General features: G+C 53.8%; 1 protein-coding gene across 1 annotated transcript; it reads right to left on the bottom strand.

Moving 5' to 3' along the window:
- Nucleotides 1–1,168: 1,168 nt before the first annotated feature.
- Nucleotides 1,169–8,697, bottom strand: LOC128278445 (uncharacterized). Its single transcript, XM_053017173.1, has 6 exons — nucleotides 8,687–8,697; nucleotides 5,794–5,821; nucleotides 4,573–5,662; nucleotides 4,213–4,530; nucleotides 3,679–3,969; nucleotides 1,169–3,607 (listed from the first exon to the last, which is right to left on the bottom strand). Exons 1-6 carry the CDS (start codon nucleotides 8,695–8,697, stop codon nucleotides 2,739–2,741), a joined length of 2,607 nt encoding a protein of 868 aa, XP_052873133.1. The 3' UTR covers nucleotides 1,169–2,738.
- Between the last annotated feature and the right edge of the window lie 5,651 nt (nucleotides 8,698–14,348).

The following is a 14,348-nucleotide window of genomic DNA, read 5'->3' as shown; positions in this document are numbered from 1 at the left end:
AAGCACCTCGCTGTGATTTACCCCTATTTCGGGTTGCTCGGCCGTGGTCAGATCAGTGTATCGAAAAGAAAATGCAGACTTCAGACTCCTGAGGCGAGACGATCATTATTGATTGTGCGCGCTCCTTTCTCTGTAGGCCCAAAAGGCATCCTATTGGTTGTTTGGTTAGCCTTTGTCTTAATCTTCCCACAAATTTACGTATACGTCAGCCTATTTCCAGTCGCCGCGAAACAAAAAAACAAAAAATATTTTCAGGAACTATCAGGAATCGGTCGGTAACTGCTAGGCGTTTGGCATCATCACGGAAAAGGACCACCACCGGCTGTGCCAGGCACTTTTGTGTAATTATATGCGGGTGCGCTATCGCTACATAGCGAAGCGAACCGCACAGTTCAACAATAATAAACAATGGTAATCGGAAACAAAAAGAACACCAAAAGAAAAGCGGCCACAACCGAATAATATGCACGCAAATACACACGCAATTAGTTGCGCGAGCGAATACAGAAAATTTAGCTAATTGTCAACAAACAAAAAGGCTACATCCAACGCATTGCCGCTACCGAGCGGCGGTTTTGCACGCGCTGCTGGACTTGTTTACGGCATTGGATGTTCAGTCTGACTGCACCGGCACCCCGAGATTCTCGGGGCGTTCTCTGCAAAACGTCCCCCCCCCCCGAGGGTGTGTTTCGATCACCCGGTCGAGATCGATCGCGCGCATCTGTTGATCAGTCGTCACAGCACCACAGTGCGCCGCTTCCATTGTGTTTGCGCGTGTCTATTTCTCTCCCCTTCCGGACGTGCGTCGACGAATGTTCCTGGGCGGTTCCGGCTCCGGTGCTCCCGTTGGCTGCCGGCTGCTGCTAACGGTCACTACGATACGATCCACGAATGAATGATCTCTGGAAGGAAGGGAGCCAGTGTTAGTGAAATTGCGCTCTCGCTTGCCGTCCTCACCGAGGGCCATTATTTAACACCTACTGTTTTGTCCAGGTGATAGGTAAATGTGTATATCTTGACCGGAAGCCACGACTGGAATTAAATAGGAATAAGTTAAAAAATAGCCATACATTACAGACAAGTAACGGGCGTTTGGCTTAAGAGGATGGAAATGATGCAAAAGTTAAGCGCACACACTTTGGGGTCGGTTACAGAGCCAGCAATCGTGGGCTGTTTTCGGAAACAGGGTTTATTGCTAATTGAAACACTATTATTGCATAACATACAAACACACGCAAGCGATAAAGATAACGTGAATCAAACACAACGTTAACGAGTTAAGAATTTGAAGCACAATCGATCTCTATTTGAAGTTAAATATGTTTTTGTCGTTTACAAACAACTACGTTCCTAGGTAAATCGTTCCGTTAAATCTGCACAATTAGCGACACACACGCGCGGCCTCCACCGGTACGCCGGGTCGTCGTACCGCGCCGCCAGGACATAGTTAGAGAAGGTGTTAGAAATATGTTCCCATTGATCTTTCGCTACGGCATGCATGTGCCATGTCCTCGTGTTGTGCGCGGCATCAAAGCGACAAACACCGACCGACCGACCGAACACGCGCTGTTCGGTACTTTTATCGCAATGCACCGAGGCGCGCAGCGGTCTTGGAATTGCATTCGTCCACAGGAAGCGACACAGCGGCGGAGCCCCGCCTCGGCAGTGGCTCCGCCGAACTGATGGACACGGCATCAAACGGCACATGACAGACAGCGACGCGACGCCTCGCTACGATGCCGTGACGCGCTGTGCTTGTCTCCTCGCTCTCTCTGGGGCCTATGATCCTCCTGTGTGCGATAATCTATTTTTAATCGTACCGCGTGCGTGATAACGGTTGGGTCGCAAAACACCGCGTGTAATCAGCGCGGCGTGGTTGTGTTCTCATTTTGGGTCGGTGTGCCGGCCGACGGTACCATAGCTCCCCCTGAACCGGTGCGCGGTTCTACTGTGCTGGCTAATAACTGTATCGACGACGCAGCTTTCCGCTGCGTATGATCATTCATTATGGTCGTCTGGTAGGGCTTTAAATGTTACGCCGACCCGCCGTATGTGGGTCGCTTAGTTTACACCTTTCCTATACTACTTTACTCACTAGTATTATCGTTCCTGCTGCGGTATGATCATGATTTATGCTTTGTGGCGCGCATAGCTTACACACGTTTCTTTGTATTACTTTTACCCTACAACTTGATACAACTGCGCACTTACAACCTACTATAAATTTCTTGTACGTGTGTTCCCTGAAACAATGTGGTGGTGGTGGAAAAAATCCGGTCCGGAGCGACCTTCACCCTTCCGAATCACTTTAGTCATTGTATCACATTTTTACCAGTTCGAAAAAGGTCACTCAACGCTCAAGCAATTGTGGAACCTAATTTCAATCGAAAGCCTAGAAAAGATCGTGGAATGTGTGCATCCCCGTCATTGCAATCTCCGAAGAAGCTTCTTCTCGGATCGATAAGAGCGATAAGAGAGAGAGAGAGAGGGGTAAATGAACGAAGCAAGCAAACACTAGAGAAGTTAAAACACACATTTAGCCGCATGCACACACACGCACACACACACACACTTTGCGGCCGCGTTGCCAATCGGTGTTCGGCTTTCTAACAACTCGTAGGCAAACTTGTGATCATGCAGCAGCAAGTGACGATGCTCTTCTCTTGGTTTTTGTTCGGGTTTTCCGATCCGATTCCCGATCCCGCCCCGTAGGGGTTAGTAGTTGGAAGAAGCTGGTTTTAGCATTCGATGGATGATTTCTGATACTGAGCATTCTGCAACGGTGGTGGGTTCGGTTGATGCTGTTGTTGCTGCTGCTGCTGCTGTTGCTGCTGTTGCACTGAGGTCGTCGACTGTGGGACAGAGGAACCCACGGGCGTGGCCACGATAAACGCCGGAGGTACAGCAGCCAGGTCGGGCCCGGGGTACGCCGGTGGTGCCGTCGATGGGCCAACCGAGGCACCGACAACAGCAGCCGCAGCAGCAGCAGCCGCCGCAACGCCAGCATCCACCGACAGGTGCTGGCGCCGTAGCATAGCACCGAGGGCGCCAACATCTCCAGCACCACCGGAGGTGGACGTCAGAGGGGGCCGCGGTGTACCGGCACCGACACCACCATTCGTGGCCAACGATCGAGTACCGGATGCTTTCGGCAGCGAGCAGACTTCACACGCGGGCAACAGTTCGTGGTTTTGGAATGTACAAAGGCTGCAAGTCCACGGCTGGTTGAGAGTGGTGGTGGCGGTCGGATGATGCTGGTTGCTGCTCGGTCCACCGGCGCCGCCACCTCCATCTGCCGGTATAAGACGAAGGGCCGCTGCGGTCGCTGCCACCGCCGTGGGATCGTAGACCGCACCGCCGCCATTCGACGTGAATGAGGAAGACGTTGAGCAGGGCGAGGACGAGGACGAGGACGCGGATGACACACCCGGGTACCCGGGTGGGAAACCACCGTGGCCTAGGCTACCGTGGGGTGTACCGGGCGTTAGGCTGCCGGCAAGGCTCGAGCACGGCGACTGACCCGCGACCCGTGGCGGTGGTGGCCGCGGTGGACGCGGAGGACGATTAAACACGGCCGAAGTGGTCGCCGGCGGAAACATTGGAGATCCTGTGAAGGGAAGGCAAAATTACCATCTCTAGCTGTCTCTCTCCATCAATGGTGTGCGTGCCGTTACTTACCACTATCATCACCGAGCGCCCGCAGCCCATCGGTAATGGCCGGTCCACTATTGCTGGCCGCCGCCAGGGCCGCCTCCTCCTCATCGTCGCACGAGTCCACCGCCTTCTGGAGCAACTCGACTTCCGCCGACAGCAGCAGCACCTCGTGATCGAGCAACTCTGCGTCGATGCTGCGCAGCGGCTTCTGCAGCACGTAGATCTCCCGGCAGATCCGCTCGAACTGCGTTCGCTTTTCCTCGACCTCCTTCTTGAGCCGCTGCTTCTGCTCCAGCTGCTGCGACACGGTCAGTTCTGGGGACGAACGAAGAAAACCTTGTACCCAGCAGTACGCCATACCGGACCGATCGCGGACTACTGACGCTCCAATCCGATCTCCACTCCAAAAACGCTTCGATTCGGCCGCAGCCTCTCTTATCAGCGGAGCGGTCGGTGGAGTGTTTTTGCTTCAGGCTCGTGTGTTATCAACCCGCGCGCTTCGGATGGTGACAACGGACGGACCACGCAAAAACTATCGTTCGGTTTCCCCTGACCTACCTGCCACAATAAGGTTCTGATAGCGTAATTGCTTCGCCAGTCCATCGTTCTCTCGGCTGCCGGGGACAGCGGCGTTGGCCGGTCGGTCACCTCGCATCAGTGCCGCCAGCGTGTCCCGCGACGACAGGAACCTGGACGCTGATAGTGGCGAGCCGGGCTGACCCGACGACGACGACGGTGCCGAGGACGATGATGACTGCTGCCAGAAGCTATCACGCTCGGGGCCACCGGACACCTCGACCGACATTCCACGGCGGGTGATTTGAGGAGGCATCCGGTGCTGCTGCTGGTGGTAAGGAACGGCATCCGGTGGTGGAGGTGGCGGTGGCATCCGGTGTTGCTGCTGCTGCTGGCTGTAGCCTGGCACGTGGGCCCGCATCGCACTGAACGATCCGAACCCATCCCGGAACGTGACCTCCAGCTTCGACTGGATGCCCGAGACGGCGTTAAAGTTCTCCGCCGTGTACTTGAGCGGGCTGGCGTGAATGTGGATGGGCGAATGTGGCCGACCGTCCGTCGGTTGGCGCAGGGTAAGATTGACCGAGGTAGAGCTACGCTGACCGCCCGGGCCAGCCGCCGACGCGTTCGGCGGGCTGACCGCGTTAGCAATGCCGGCGGCAGCCGGGGGACAGTTGTTGAACGTACTGGTGACCTGGGCCAGCTCGCACGAGTACGGAGGTTTCGGTTGGAGCGAGATCGTCGATTTGTGGCGCTGCTGCCCCGGCGACATGGTTACGTTCAGCTGCACGTTCACCGTCTCACCCAGCTCCGGGGCGGGCGGCTTCATCAACGCCGGGACGGGACACTGCGGTGCTATTCGATTCGGGCGCAACGGTGGCACGGGAGGCGATGCTCCAACGGCCAGCGTCGTAGGCCGGAGTAGTACCGGAGGCCCCTGTCCGGGGTGGCCGATGATATCACTGACGCCACGAGCCGGTTGCAGCGCCAATCTCCCACCGTCGACGCTTCCCTCCCGGCTACTGCTGCTACTATTGCTGTTGTTGCTGGCCGTGCTGGAAAACCCATTCCCTTCCTGCTGCTGTTGCTGCTGCGGCTGCTGTGGCTTGCCGCTGCCAAACTTTCGCTCACCGCCGGCCGCACCACTGCGCCGCTTCAGGCTGCCACTGTGGATCGACTGGGCCGGATACGTCGTTTGGGCCGGCGTCCCCAGGACCGCTTCCTCCAGCCGGTCGATGCACGCCGGCCGATCGTGACAGTTCTGGGTGACGAGCTCCGACACGACCGTGTCCGGCACGGTAGGGTACTTCTGTTTCATCTCGTGAAACAGCTGCATAATGCTGATGTTGGAGCACGCACACGTGGCGCGTTGCTTTAGGATACTGTTACCGGCGGACTCGCCGTTGCTACTGCTGCTGGACACTCCTGCTGCTGGTGAATACGTCGTCGTCGTCGCCGTGGGAAAGACGAGTACCGGGTGGTCATCGTAATCCTGCTGGCCAACCGGGCGGAAACTACTGCTGCTACTACTGCTGCTGCTGTTGCTGTTACTGTTGCTGCCACTGCCGTTCGGTGTCGGTGGTGTCGATAGTGGTGGTTGCTTGAAAGGATTAGTCGCCATACTCTGCCATCCTCGACGGGCTGATCAGCTCTGGAATTGGACGTGCCGAGAGAGCAAGAGAGTCGAATTACTTCACGATCGGATAATTCTGATGCGCAAATTAGGTGTCTGAATTAATTCCTGCAGTTTTTATTCGACACTTGTAACCTAACTACAACAACAAAACGTATGACCACCTTAATGAAGGTATTGTTCATGGTTAGCGACTACATTCTGCCATCTTTTGAATAGTTCCTTGATTCCGTGTTGATAGAACTCCTTATTTTTAGGAGCGATCCAATCAGAGACCCGTTTTTTAATACTTTCATAAGAAATGAACCGCTGTGCTGCCAAATCGTTACTTATGTAATGGAACAAATACTAGTCCGAAAGAGCAACATCTGGTGGATACGGCGGGGGGTGAACAGTTCCCATCCGACATTTTCGAGATAGGTTTTGACCGGTTTTGCGATGTGTCTTGTCTTTGTCTTTTATCCCATTCTCGTCGTTTTATGGCCAAAGCTTTGCTTCAAATGCATAAACTGTTGTTGATGGGATTGTACTTCAATAATATCATTAGGTTCTGAAAGCTGATAGTGCTCCACACCTTTCATATCCCACCATATGCACAGCATAACCTTCGGGGAGTGAATATTTCGCTTTGGTTACGATGAACCTGGTCCACCAGGCTGTATCCAGGCCATTTTGCGTTTAGGATTCTTGTAATAACTCCCCTTTTCATGACCAGTGACGATTCGGTACATGAATCCCTTTTTTCTACCGTGCAAGCAGTAATGAAAAAGTACTCCTTGCAAAAACACTGTACAAGGAGCAAAACTTGACATGTTTACACTTTAACAAAAAAAACCTATACTGCATTAGATGCGTAAGGACAGTAGCTATCAAACACATATTTCATCAAAAAATATTTGTTATATTTAGTGAGTTCACACACCTAATATGATCAGTTGTTTTGTTGAAAAGAGAGTTCTGCATAATGAGCCTTCACGCTTACTTCGACTAACAAAACAGCTAAATCGACATAGCCTACTGTGAGCGTTACCACATTGTTTGTCATCTAATAGGGATCAATCCCGGTCAGCTAGTAATGTAAATCTCACTAATATTATAAATTCTTTATCAGTTCTGCCCCGTTCTGTCAACAAAACCCTAACCTAGCCCACAATCGTCGTGCATAAAAAGCGGAATACATAAACCAAAAACACTGTGCCACATTCGAACCAAAGCCAACAGGAATGTGGCCTGCGACACCGCGAATTGCCCAACCGAACCTGCGCGCTATCAGTAATCAGTCGTCATGTGCCCCGAGCCAGCCATCATCATAAACTCATGCAAAACGCGTATCAAAGCCAGCAACAGAGTGCCCGCCCTTCACAGTAGTTGGACCCTGATGCTGATAAGGAGAACCAAAAAAAACACTCCGCCCGCGTTTGGACTCCGCACTCGGGAGGGGCGCTTTTTTGTGGGCAAACCCCTGACATTCCTCACGCAGCCCCAGTTGCGCCATCGAGGGAGGAGTATCGCGCACATTCGAAAACAGCCACTCCGTCGACCGACAGCGGTTCAGGTGTGTGTGTGTGTCTGCAGACGGTGAGGGTGCGTTTTTGGTTTGGGTTCGGGCACGGCCTGCGGTGTGTGCGGAACCGGCCCGTACTGGTTGCATCTCAGGGGGACGGAGAAAAAACTCCTCCAAACCCACCGAGAGGAGACAGATAAGTGCACCCCCCTTGGTCGCTCCGGGCATGGGGAATTCATTGACTTGAGGAGGCCGTCGCGGCCGCTGCCAGCTCCGATGGATTGGAGCGAGAGCGCGGGGGCATGTAATCATGTGCTAAAAATAGATAAGACGTTATCTTCTCGCGTTCGAACCGCGTTCATTAAAAGACTTCCCCAGCCAGACACACTTCTTCTGGTGGCTCTCGGAGATGTTGTTGGGGTACCTTGGTCCGTTTATTTGCAAGTTCATGCTGTGTGTTTTGGTACCAACCCGTTAAAACTCCGTTGACCTTATCAGCCTCTGACTTTGACGGAAACGTTAGCACAGATTGCAACGTGGTTTTCTCCCCGTGGACTGCCCAATGATGCGTAGAAATTTTGATAGTCCACCCCCTCGGGGGGAGCGATCCACATCCTACCCGGGAGGTTCAAGGTCGGAAGAAAATCCACTCCCCTGATCCGAGTCCACTTCTGATGGCACTTCCCCTCGCATCAAAAGCAACATTCGCACGCAACAAATCTGTCGCAATCGCGCGCCATCGCATTCCGCGTAAGGCCAAGCGAGGTGTGTAAATAAAATCCACCATCCACGGCGTGGACACTTTCTCCGCACACACACAAACACACGCCCGAGCAGCAGGGGCCAAAGAGGAAGATAAAATCTGTCCCCAGATCGCGCGCGCACGGCGCGGCGGAATGCGCCCATAAATCCTCCCTCCTGTGTCCGACTTCGAGCGGAGCACCGTGCGTCTCCATGGGGTAGGGCCGCCACGGCTAGGCCCGATTTTAGCATTTCTCAATCACTTAACGCGCCATCAATAGTTTACATTCTCGGACCGCGGTCGAGGGCATATTCCTCGTTCCCAAATGTAAAGCATGTAAACGGTATTTTAGAGCCCGGGGGGAGCTTCCCCCCACGAACCCAGTGTCCACCAACCGAGCCGGCCAGCTGGCGCGACAAATAAAATGCGATAAGTGAAAGCGAACGAACGTCGGCCGTTGATAGGCACTGTGCGCCGAATAAGTTCTACGACTGCCGATCATCATATTGACGTAGCAGCCATCAGCCATTGACGAGTGCAGTGGCCAACAACATAATTTGCCGCACATTAAATGAGGCATGCCCCACATGTGATCGTCGCGCAGCTTTCGCAGCTGAACTCTTAGAATATAACTTACCTAAACCACATCCGTAGTTCTTCTTTCTTCGCTAAAATTTTAAACCAATCCCGTACCACAAACAATGCTAGCAACGGTAAGCAGCCAAGTGGTCTGCCAACAGACACCGTGGTGTGCCGGGGCGGCGGGGTCCGAAGCTCAACGAATCATTTAACGTGTGCGATTTTGCGGTCGGAAGCTGCGGCTTATTGCGCTTAGCGCAAGGAATAAATTTTAATTTACGGTCATCCCCGCGGCGGCGGTGGCAGCTGCAGGATTCGGACGCTCGTTTGTTTTCGTCAGTCCCCCGGCCGGCCGTCGTACGGTGGTGTTACTACATCAAGATAGGGCGGCAGCCGCTGGGAATTCATTAACGTTGATCGTGTCCTATGTCCCGTGCCAAGAGGGAACCGCCATCCACAATGTTGCTGCGCGCCTGAATGGGCCAAAAAGGGCAAGCAGAGCTTCTGATCTTCTTCCTTTCCGTTGAATTAACTTCCTGACGCACCAAAAATGCAATAATCGCAATGTAAGATCGCCGATTAATCGAACAGCGAGTGTGTGAAGAATGCTTAGAATGATGATCATGAGTTGTAAACAGCCTCTGAAAACTTTACACACTTTACGACTTTCTCACAAACGGGGATGATTCGTTGCACGTCATATTTGGCAACGACGCACGGTGTGGTAAATAAGTTCACAGCTTCAACACTCGCGCACAGCATCATATCTTTGGGGTGTCCTTGGAACCTGGAAAAAGTCCTCAAAGGAACCCGCGTCTTGGAACTTATTTGCCACACTCCGGCGGAGGGGGCATTACAGGAACGATATTTATATGGACAATCGACCAAACCCCCCGCGACACGTGTATAAGGGGTCCGGTTGTGTGTGTGTGCACAGTCCGGTGGAGCAGCATGGTTGTTGTTGGTGACGCAAAACGTCCCGCCGCCCGCAACGGGGTTTTCGCAACGATTTTACGGCGTAGTCCAAAAACGAGTGACACCCACGGTTTGCGGCTCCGCCATCGCCCTCCTCGCCATGGCCCCATCGAGGGGTATGTTTCGTTCTCTTTTTGTGTTCTTTAGTCTCCCCGTTGACTGTCAACTACCGATCCCGCGGCTCGGTGACGAGCGCGAAAGGAAGTTCCACTGCCGGCGCGGGAGAGAGAGCGAGAGGCAGATACTCCCCCGGCGGACGGGCGGGCGGGTGGCCGCCCAGCCGCAACCCACATGGGCGTGCGGAATTTTCTAAATAAAGAAGATAGGTTCTCACCTTAAAATAAGCCGAACCGAGAAAAAAAAAACGCATTTTCACTGGCCACACACTAGCGGGGCGGGTAGTAGCGGGCGGGTTGTTTTGCTCCATGCTCTACGCCACGCGATGGGATGCTGCTGGTTATGGGTTTTTTTTATTTTTCTCCATATTTTTGCCCACTAAACCGCGGCCGCAGTGGACGGACCGCACGAACCGGACGATCGCCGTCGATTACTGTGGCTAACGGGAGAAACGGAAAAACTCGACGCCCGGGCGACGAAACGGGACGAAGAAAAGTATTCCAACGGGCGTCCCCGGAAACCCGAACCCACCGCCGCCGGGCGCAGGGCGACATATTTTTAATTCCAAGCATCATTTATTGAAAACTCAATTAAAGCAATTTACGTCAGCCACCGCCACCACCATCGCCAAGGATGGGCGGCAGGGACGGCGCGCCACGCGAGGCGTGAAGTATTTTGCGCAATCCATTTCCCCATTTTTCCGCGCTCGCCACCCGCGGCGGATCGCGACATTTTTATTCAATTAACAGGAACCGGTAGCGGTACAAAGGATGGCACTTAAAGGTGCTACGCAATGTTGACCATTTTGTACGACGAATTGGTGAAAACATTTACCCATCACGTCGCGCGCGCCTAGAGTAATAAATCGTGCCAAATTACCCGCGAACTGGATCGGAATCCCCCCACCGGGGGGGTCATTTCCCGAGCGATCACCATAAAAGGGGTTTGCCGTGCGGCGGCGAAAAGTCCGCGTCTTATTGATCCTCAATCAACCGTAAAACGCCGCCTATAATCCTATTTTTCCATCACGAGGCTGACGTTTTTGGCCGCGCCATATATTTTGAGCATCGTTTACTGCCGCCTACTTGTGCCCTCCCGTCCCTCTGACAAACCACCCCCCGAATCACGCGATAAAATTCGCAACGTCAGCATTTTCCACGCTCTGTCTCGCTCGCACGCTCGCTCTCACCTGGCCGACTGTGGCCATCATCCTTTTTTATCTCTCTATCGCGGCCACCGCTCCATCAACGACGCCCCTGCGCGCATTCCCGCACGAAACGTGGAATGTTATTTATAAACACACACAAACTCTCCCCGCGCGCCACTGGCGGCCACAAACCCTACCGCCCAGCCGCCCTCGTGAGGACCCGCGTTACCCGTGGCGTTCATTCATGAAAAATTCTAAACCACTGGCCACCGCGCGCCACACACAACAACAAACCGACCAACCTACGCGCGGCAGCGGCGCACGGTAATAATATAACATTAACTATCCCACGGGCCCATCGTTATTTCACCCGGACCGGCCCGGCTCGGCTCGGGGCCGCGTGCGGAAAGCGCTACTTAAAATTTGACTCAAAATCCCAAACGAGGAAGAAGGACGACGGCGGCGCTAAATAAACGCGCCGGGCCGGCGGCCGCGGACGGCGGAACAATTCGCGCGATCGAGTAAACAGATACTAAACCAAACCGACGAGACGAGAGTTGAACGCAGATCGCCAAACATCCCACACAAGCACACACACACAGACATCCGTCTTTAGGGGCCACTTTTCGTAAGAAACGGTGTGACCGGCGCAATGTTGCATCAACGTGTGTAGCCTTTTTAGTAGTTAGTGCACGTCGCCGACGATGGCACACTGTGTGTGGGAAGTTCACCACAACAGCGGAAAATTCACCACACACACATCTCACCACTCATGTAAAGGGCGCGCGCCATCGAAACTACTGAATTGGCCACTCTGAAAGGGGGTGTCGGGAAGGGTGAAAGGATCGCGACAGTCGGTAGACGTTAGTCTAGGGACAGAGAGAGAGAGAGAGAGGACCCAGTAGTCGACGACCTTGTCGTCGCCGTAACTGCGTAACGCGAATGGTTAGCTCATTAACCACGGCGTCACGAAACGTGGTGCGGACAGTGGAGGGGAGTGTTGGGCCTGACAAGCGGACAGCAGCACATATTAGCACAAGGAATAATTAAGGCAGCACAACAATCCCATTGTTGTCCCCGCATCCCGCGGCTCATCCGAATCGGTTCTTTCTCTTCCGCAACAAAACATAGTTGCAAATTTGGTGATCACCACCACCACCATCACTACTACTACCAGCAGAGCATCGGGTGGTGGCGCAACCGCGATGTGGGTAATTAAGAGATCGTACCGCGATCGGCTGTCGCCGCCGCACTCTCTCACCTGCACGGAGCACGTCATCTCCGCAACAGACACACACACACCACCACTGTGGTACGGTGGCACGGCGGGCGGAAGTGGGTGTTTTCACAGCGGGCCCCGTCGAGAGTTGGAAGGTCAAATGTTTGTGTTTTTGTTTTTCGGGACAGCCCGAAAATCGGCCCCGTTCGTCCGTCCGCCGGCAGTGATGTTGCATAATTTCTCATGGTCCCCGCAATCCAGCATCCAAAAATCACGTAATTAGTGAAGTGAGAGGGCCAAATGGTGGTGGTGGTGGTGTGTCATCCAAATTAACTTCCCCCGCAACCAACGCCGCCGGTCAATCAAGGATCTCGACAGAGCTCTGGTCAATTTAGTCATCATTTTTGGCAAAATATCCCTCTGACCGTGTTTTTCGACACTTCCGCGAAACCGCGGTGATTGATTCACGAACTCTCTGCTGCTGGTGTGCTCCGGAATGCTGTGTAGGAGGCAAACACACCCTACATACACACGTCGTGATGCGCTTGTGTGCGCGATTCGGGGGGTGGTGCAACAGTAGATAAAATATGTGCCTTCTCCGAACAAAAAACCCTGCAGCGGTAAGGAAAACAACGGACAGGAATAAAGAACGTCTCCAGTATGGACCCACCCGAGCGGGGGGCACGTGTCCGCAGAATGGGCACTGCGCTGCTGCGCTTTGTTGTGCCACAAATTCAAAATGATAACACTGTTGCAGGCGTTTTCTCGATGCCCGCCGCCAAAGGGAATCCCCCGGGGGGTTACAGGAAAAAAATGAGCAGCAAATATCCACCGGAAACCCGTGGCCGCAAAGTTGAACCGAAAAGATAGCGACGCACCAGCTACGCGCGTGCTGATAAGGCCACGGGGGCACGTTTTCTCGCCAGCCGAGTTACAGCGAAAGAAGCTGACTTATTTGGCAAAGGATCGCCGCATCGATCGCCCATTTAACCGGTCGGCCGCATTTTCGTTTATTCCCACCAGCAAGGCGAGAAAAGCGTGCTTCAAGCGGTTCACCGGGAACGAATATTCCATCATCGGATAAAATTAAAACGCACCAGCCGTGGGGTTTTCCACCTTTTTCCTGCTACCGGGCGCGACCGCGCTGCTATCTGTTGTTTTGCCCAACAACAACCAGCAGCAGCAGCAGCACCGAACAGAAGAGTTCCAAGCCGTTCCGTTTCCGAGCGCTCGCTCTTTCGCGCTCGCGAGCGAACCGACACGCGAGTGCCACGAATCCGCGTACCTTTGGATACGTGCGGCGAACGACCGACCAACCGGTCGGGGGCCGCGAGCGGGAAAATTTTATTTTCTGGAAGCTGTTCTCCTATTCCAGTTCCCTTCTTTCCATATTTATTTATTCTGCCATGCACTTTGGTAACCGTTTAGTGACCGGTCGATCGGTCGGTCGGTCATTTATCCAATTTAGATGGGACGCGAAGGCAGGCGGGCGTTGTATGGCTTCGAGCCGCCGGCCCCACGATGTGATTTTTGCAGACACTTACTTATCGAAAAGAAGCAGCCGGTGTGACGGATGTGTGTTTCTTCTGCCTGCCTTCCAATCTGTCCTGTGGCGCGTGTGGCGCGACTCCTCTGCTGCGGGTGCGGGATTTTTTCTCCCCACCGTACGAAACCAGCTCGTTCCGGATTTCGGGCGGAACGGAAAATCCACCGAGCTTTTATCCACTCATTCCACACTCACGTACACGGAACATGCAGCAGCTGGTTTCTAGGTTGCACTGCGCGCTCTGCGGGCGGCTCCACGGAGTGTGCTCTACTTCGGCACACACGTTATCTATCACCCGATGGAATTCAACACACACACACAGCTGATAAGCAGAGGTTGTCTCTACGGTTGTATTGATGATGTGACCGTTTCCGGCGTACGCACTGCGCACTGGCACCTGCGATTTTCGGGAAGTTAAGTTTCTAGGCACACTCTAGGGATACCGCATCTCGGCCGGCAGGCGCTACAGGCGGTCACTGCGCGGTGATCATTTGACGGGCGCACCCCCCTTATCGCTATTCACTTTTACACTTCGCTTCTCGGCATCGATCTGTAAGGACACAAAGGACATTAGAAATGCTGCAAACCCGCCACAAACACACTGACACTGATCGTGTGATCGGTCGCGGGGTTCGCGATCACCGTTTTCAACCCCTTTCCTCTCACTCTCTCTCTCTGTGGGGCACAATCCACGCACCAAATCTGAGCCACCCACC

The sequence above is a fragment of the Anopheles cruzii genome, chromosome 2, assembly GCF_943734635.1.
Source record: "Anopheles cruzii chromosome 2, idAnoCruzAS_RS32_06, whole genome shotgun sequence".
Classification (NCBI taxonomy): domain Eukaryota; kingdom Metazoa; phylum Arthropoda; class Insecta; order Diptera; family Culicidae; genus Anopheles; species Anopheles cruzii.
The sequence above is the reverse complement of the archived record's forward strand: the minus strand, read 5'-3'. Positions and strand labels throughout refer to the sequence as shown.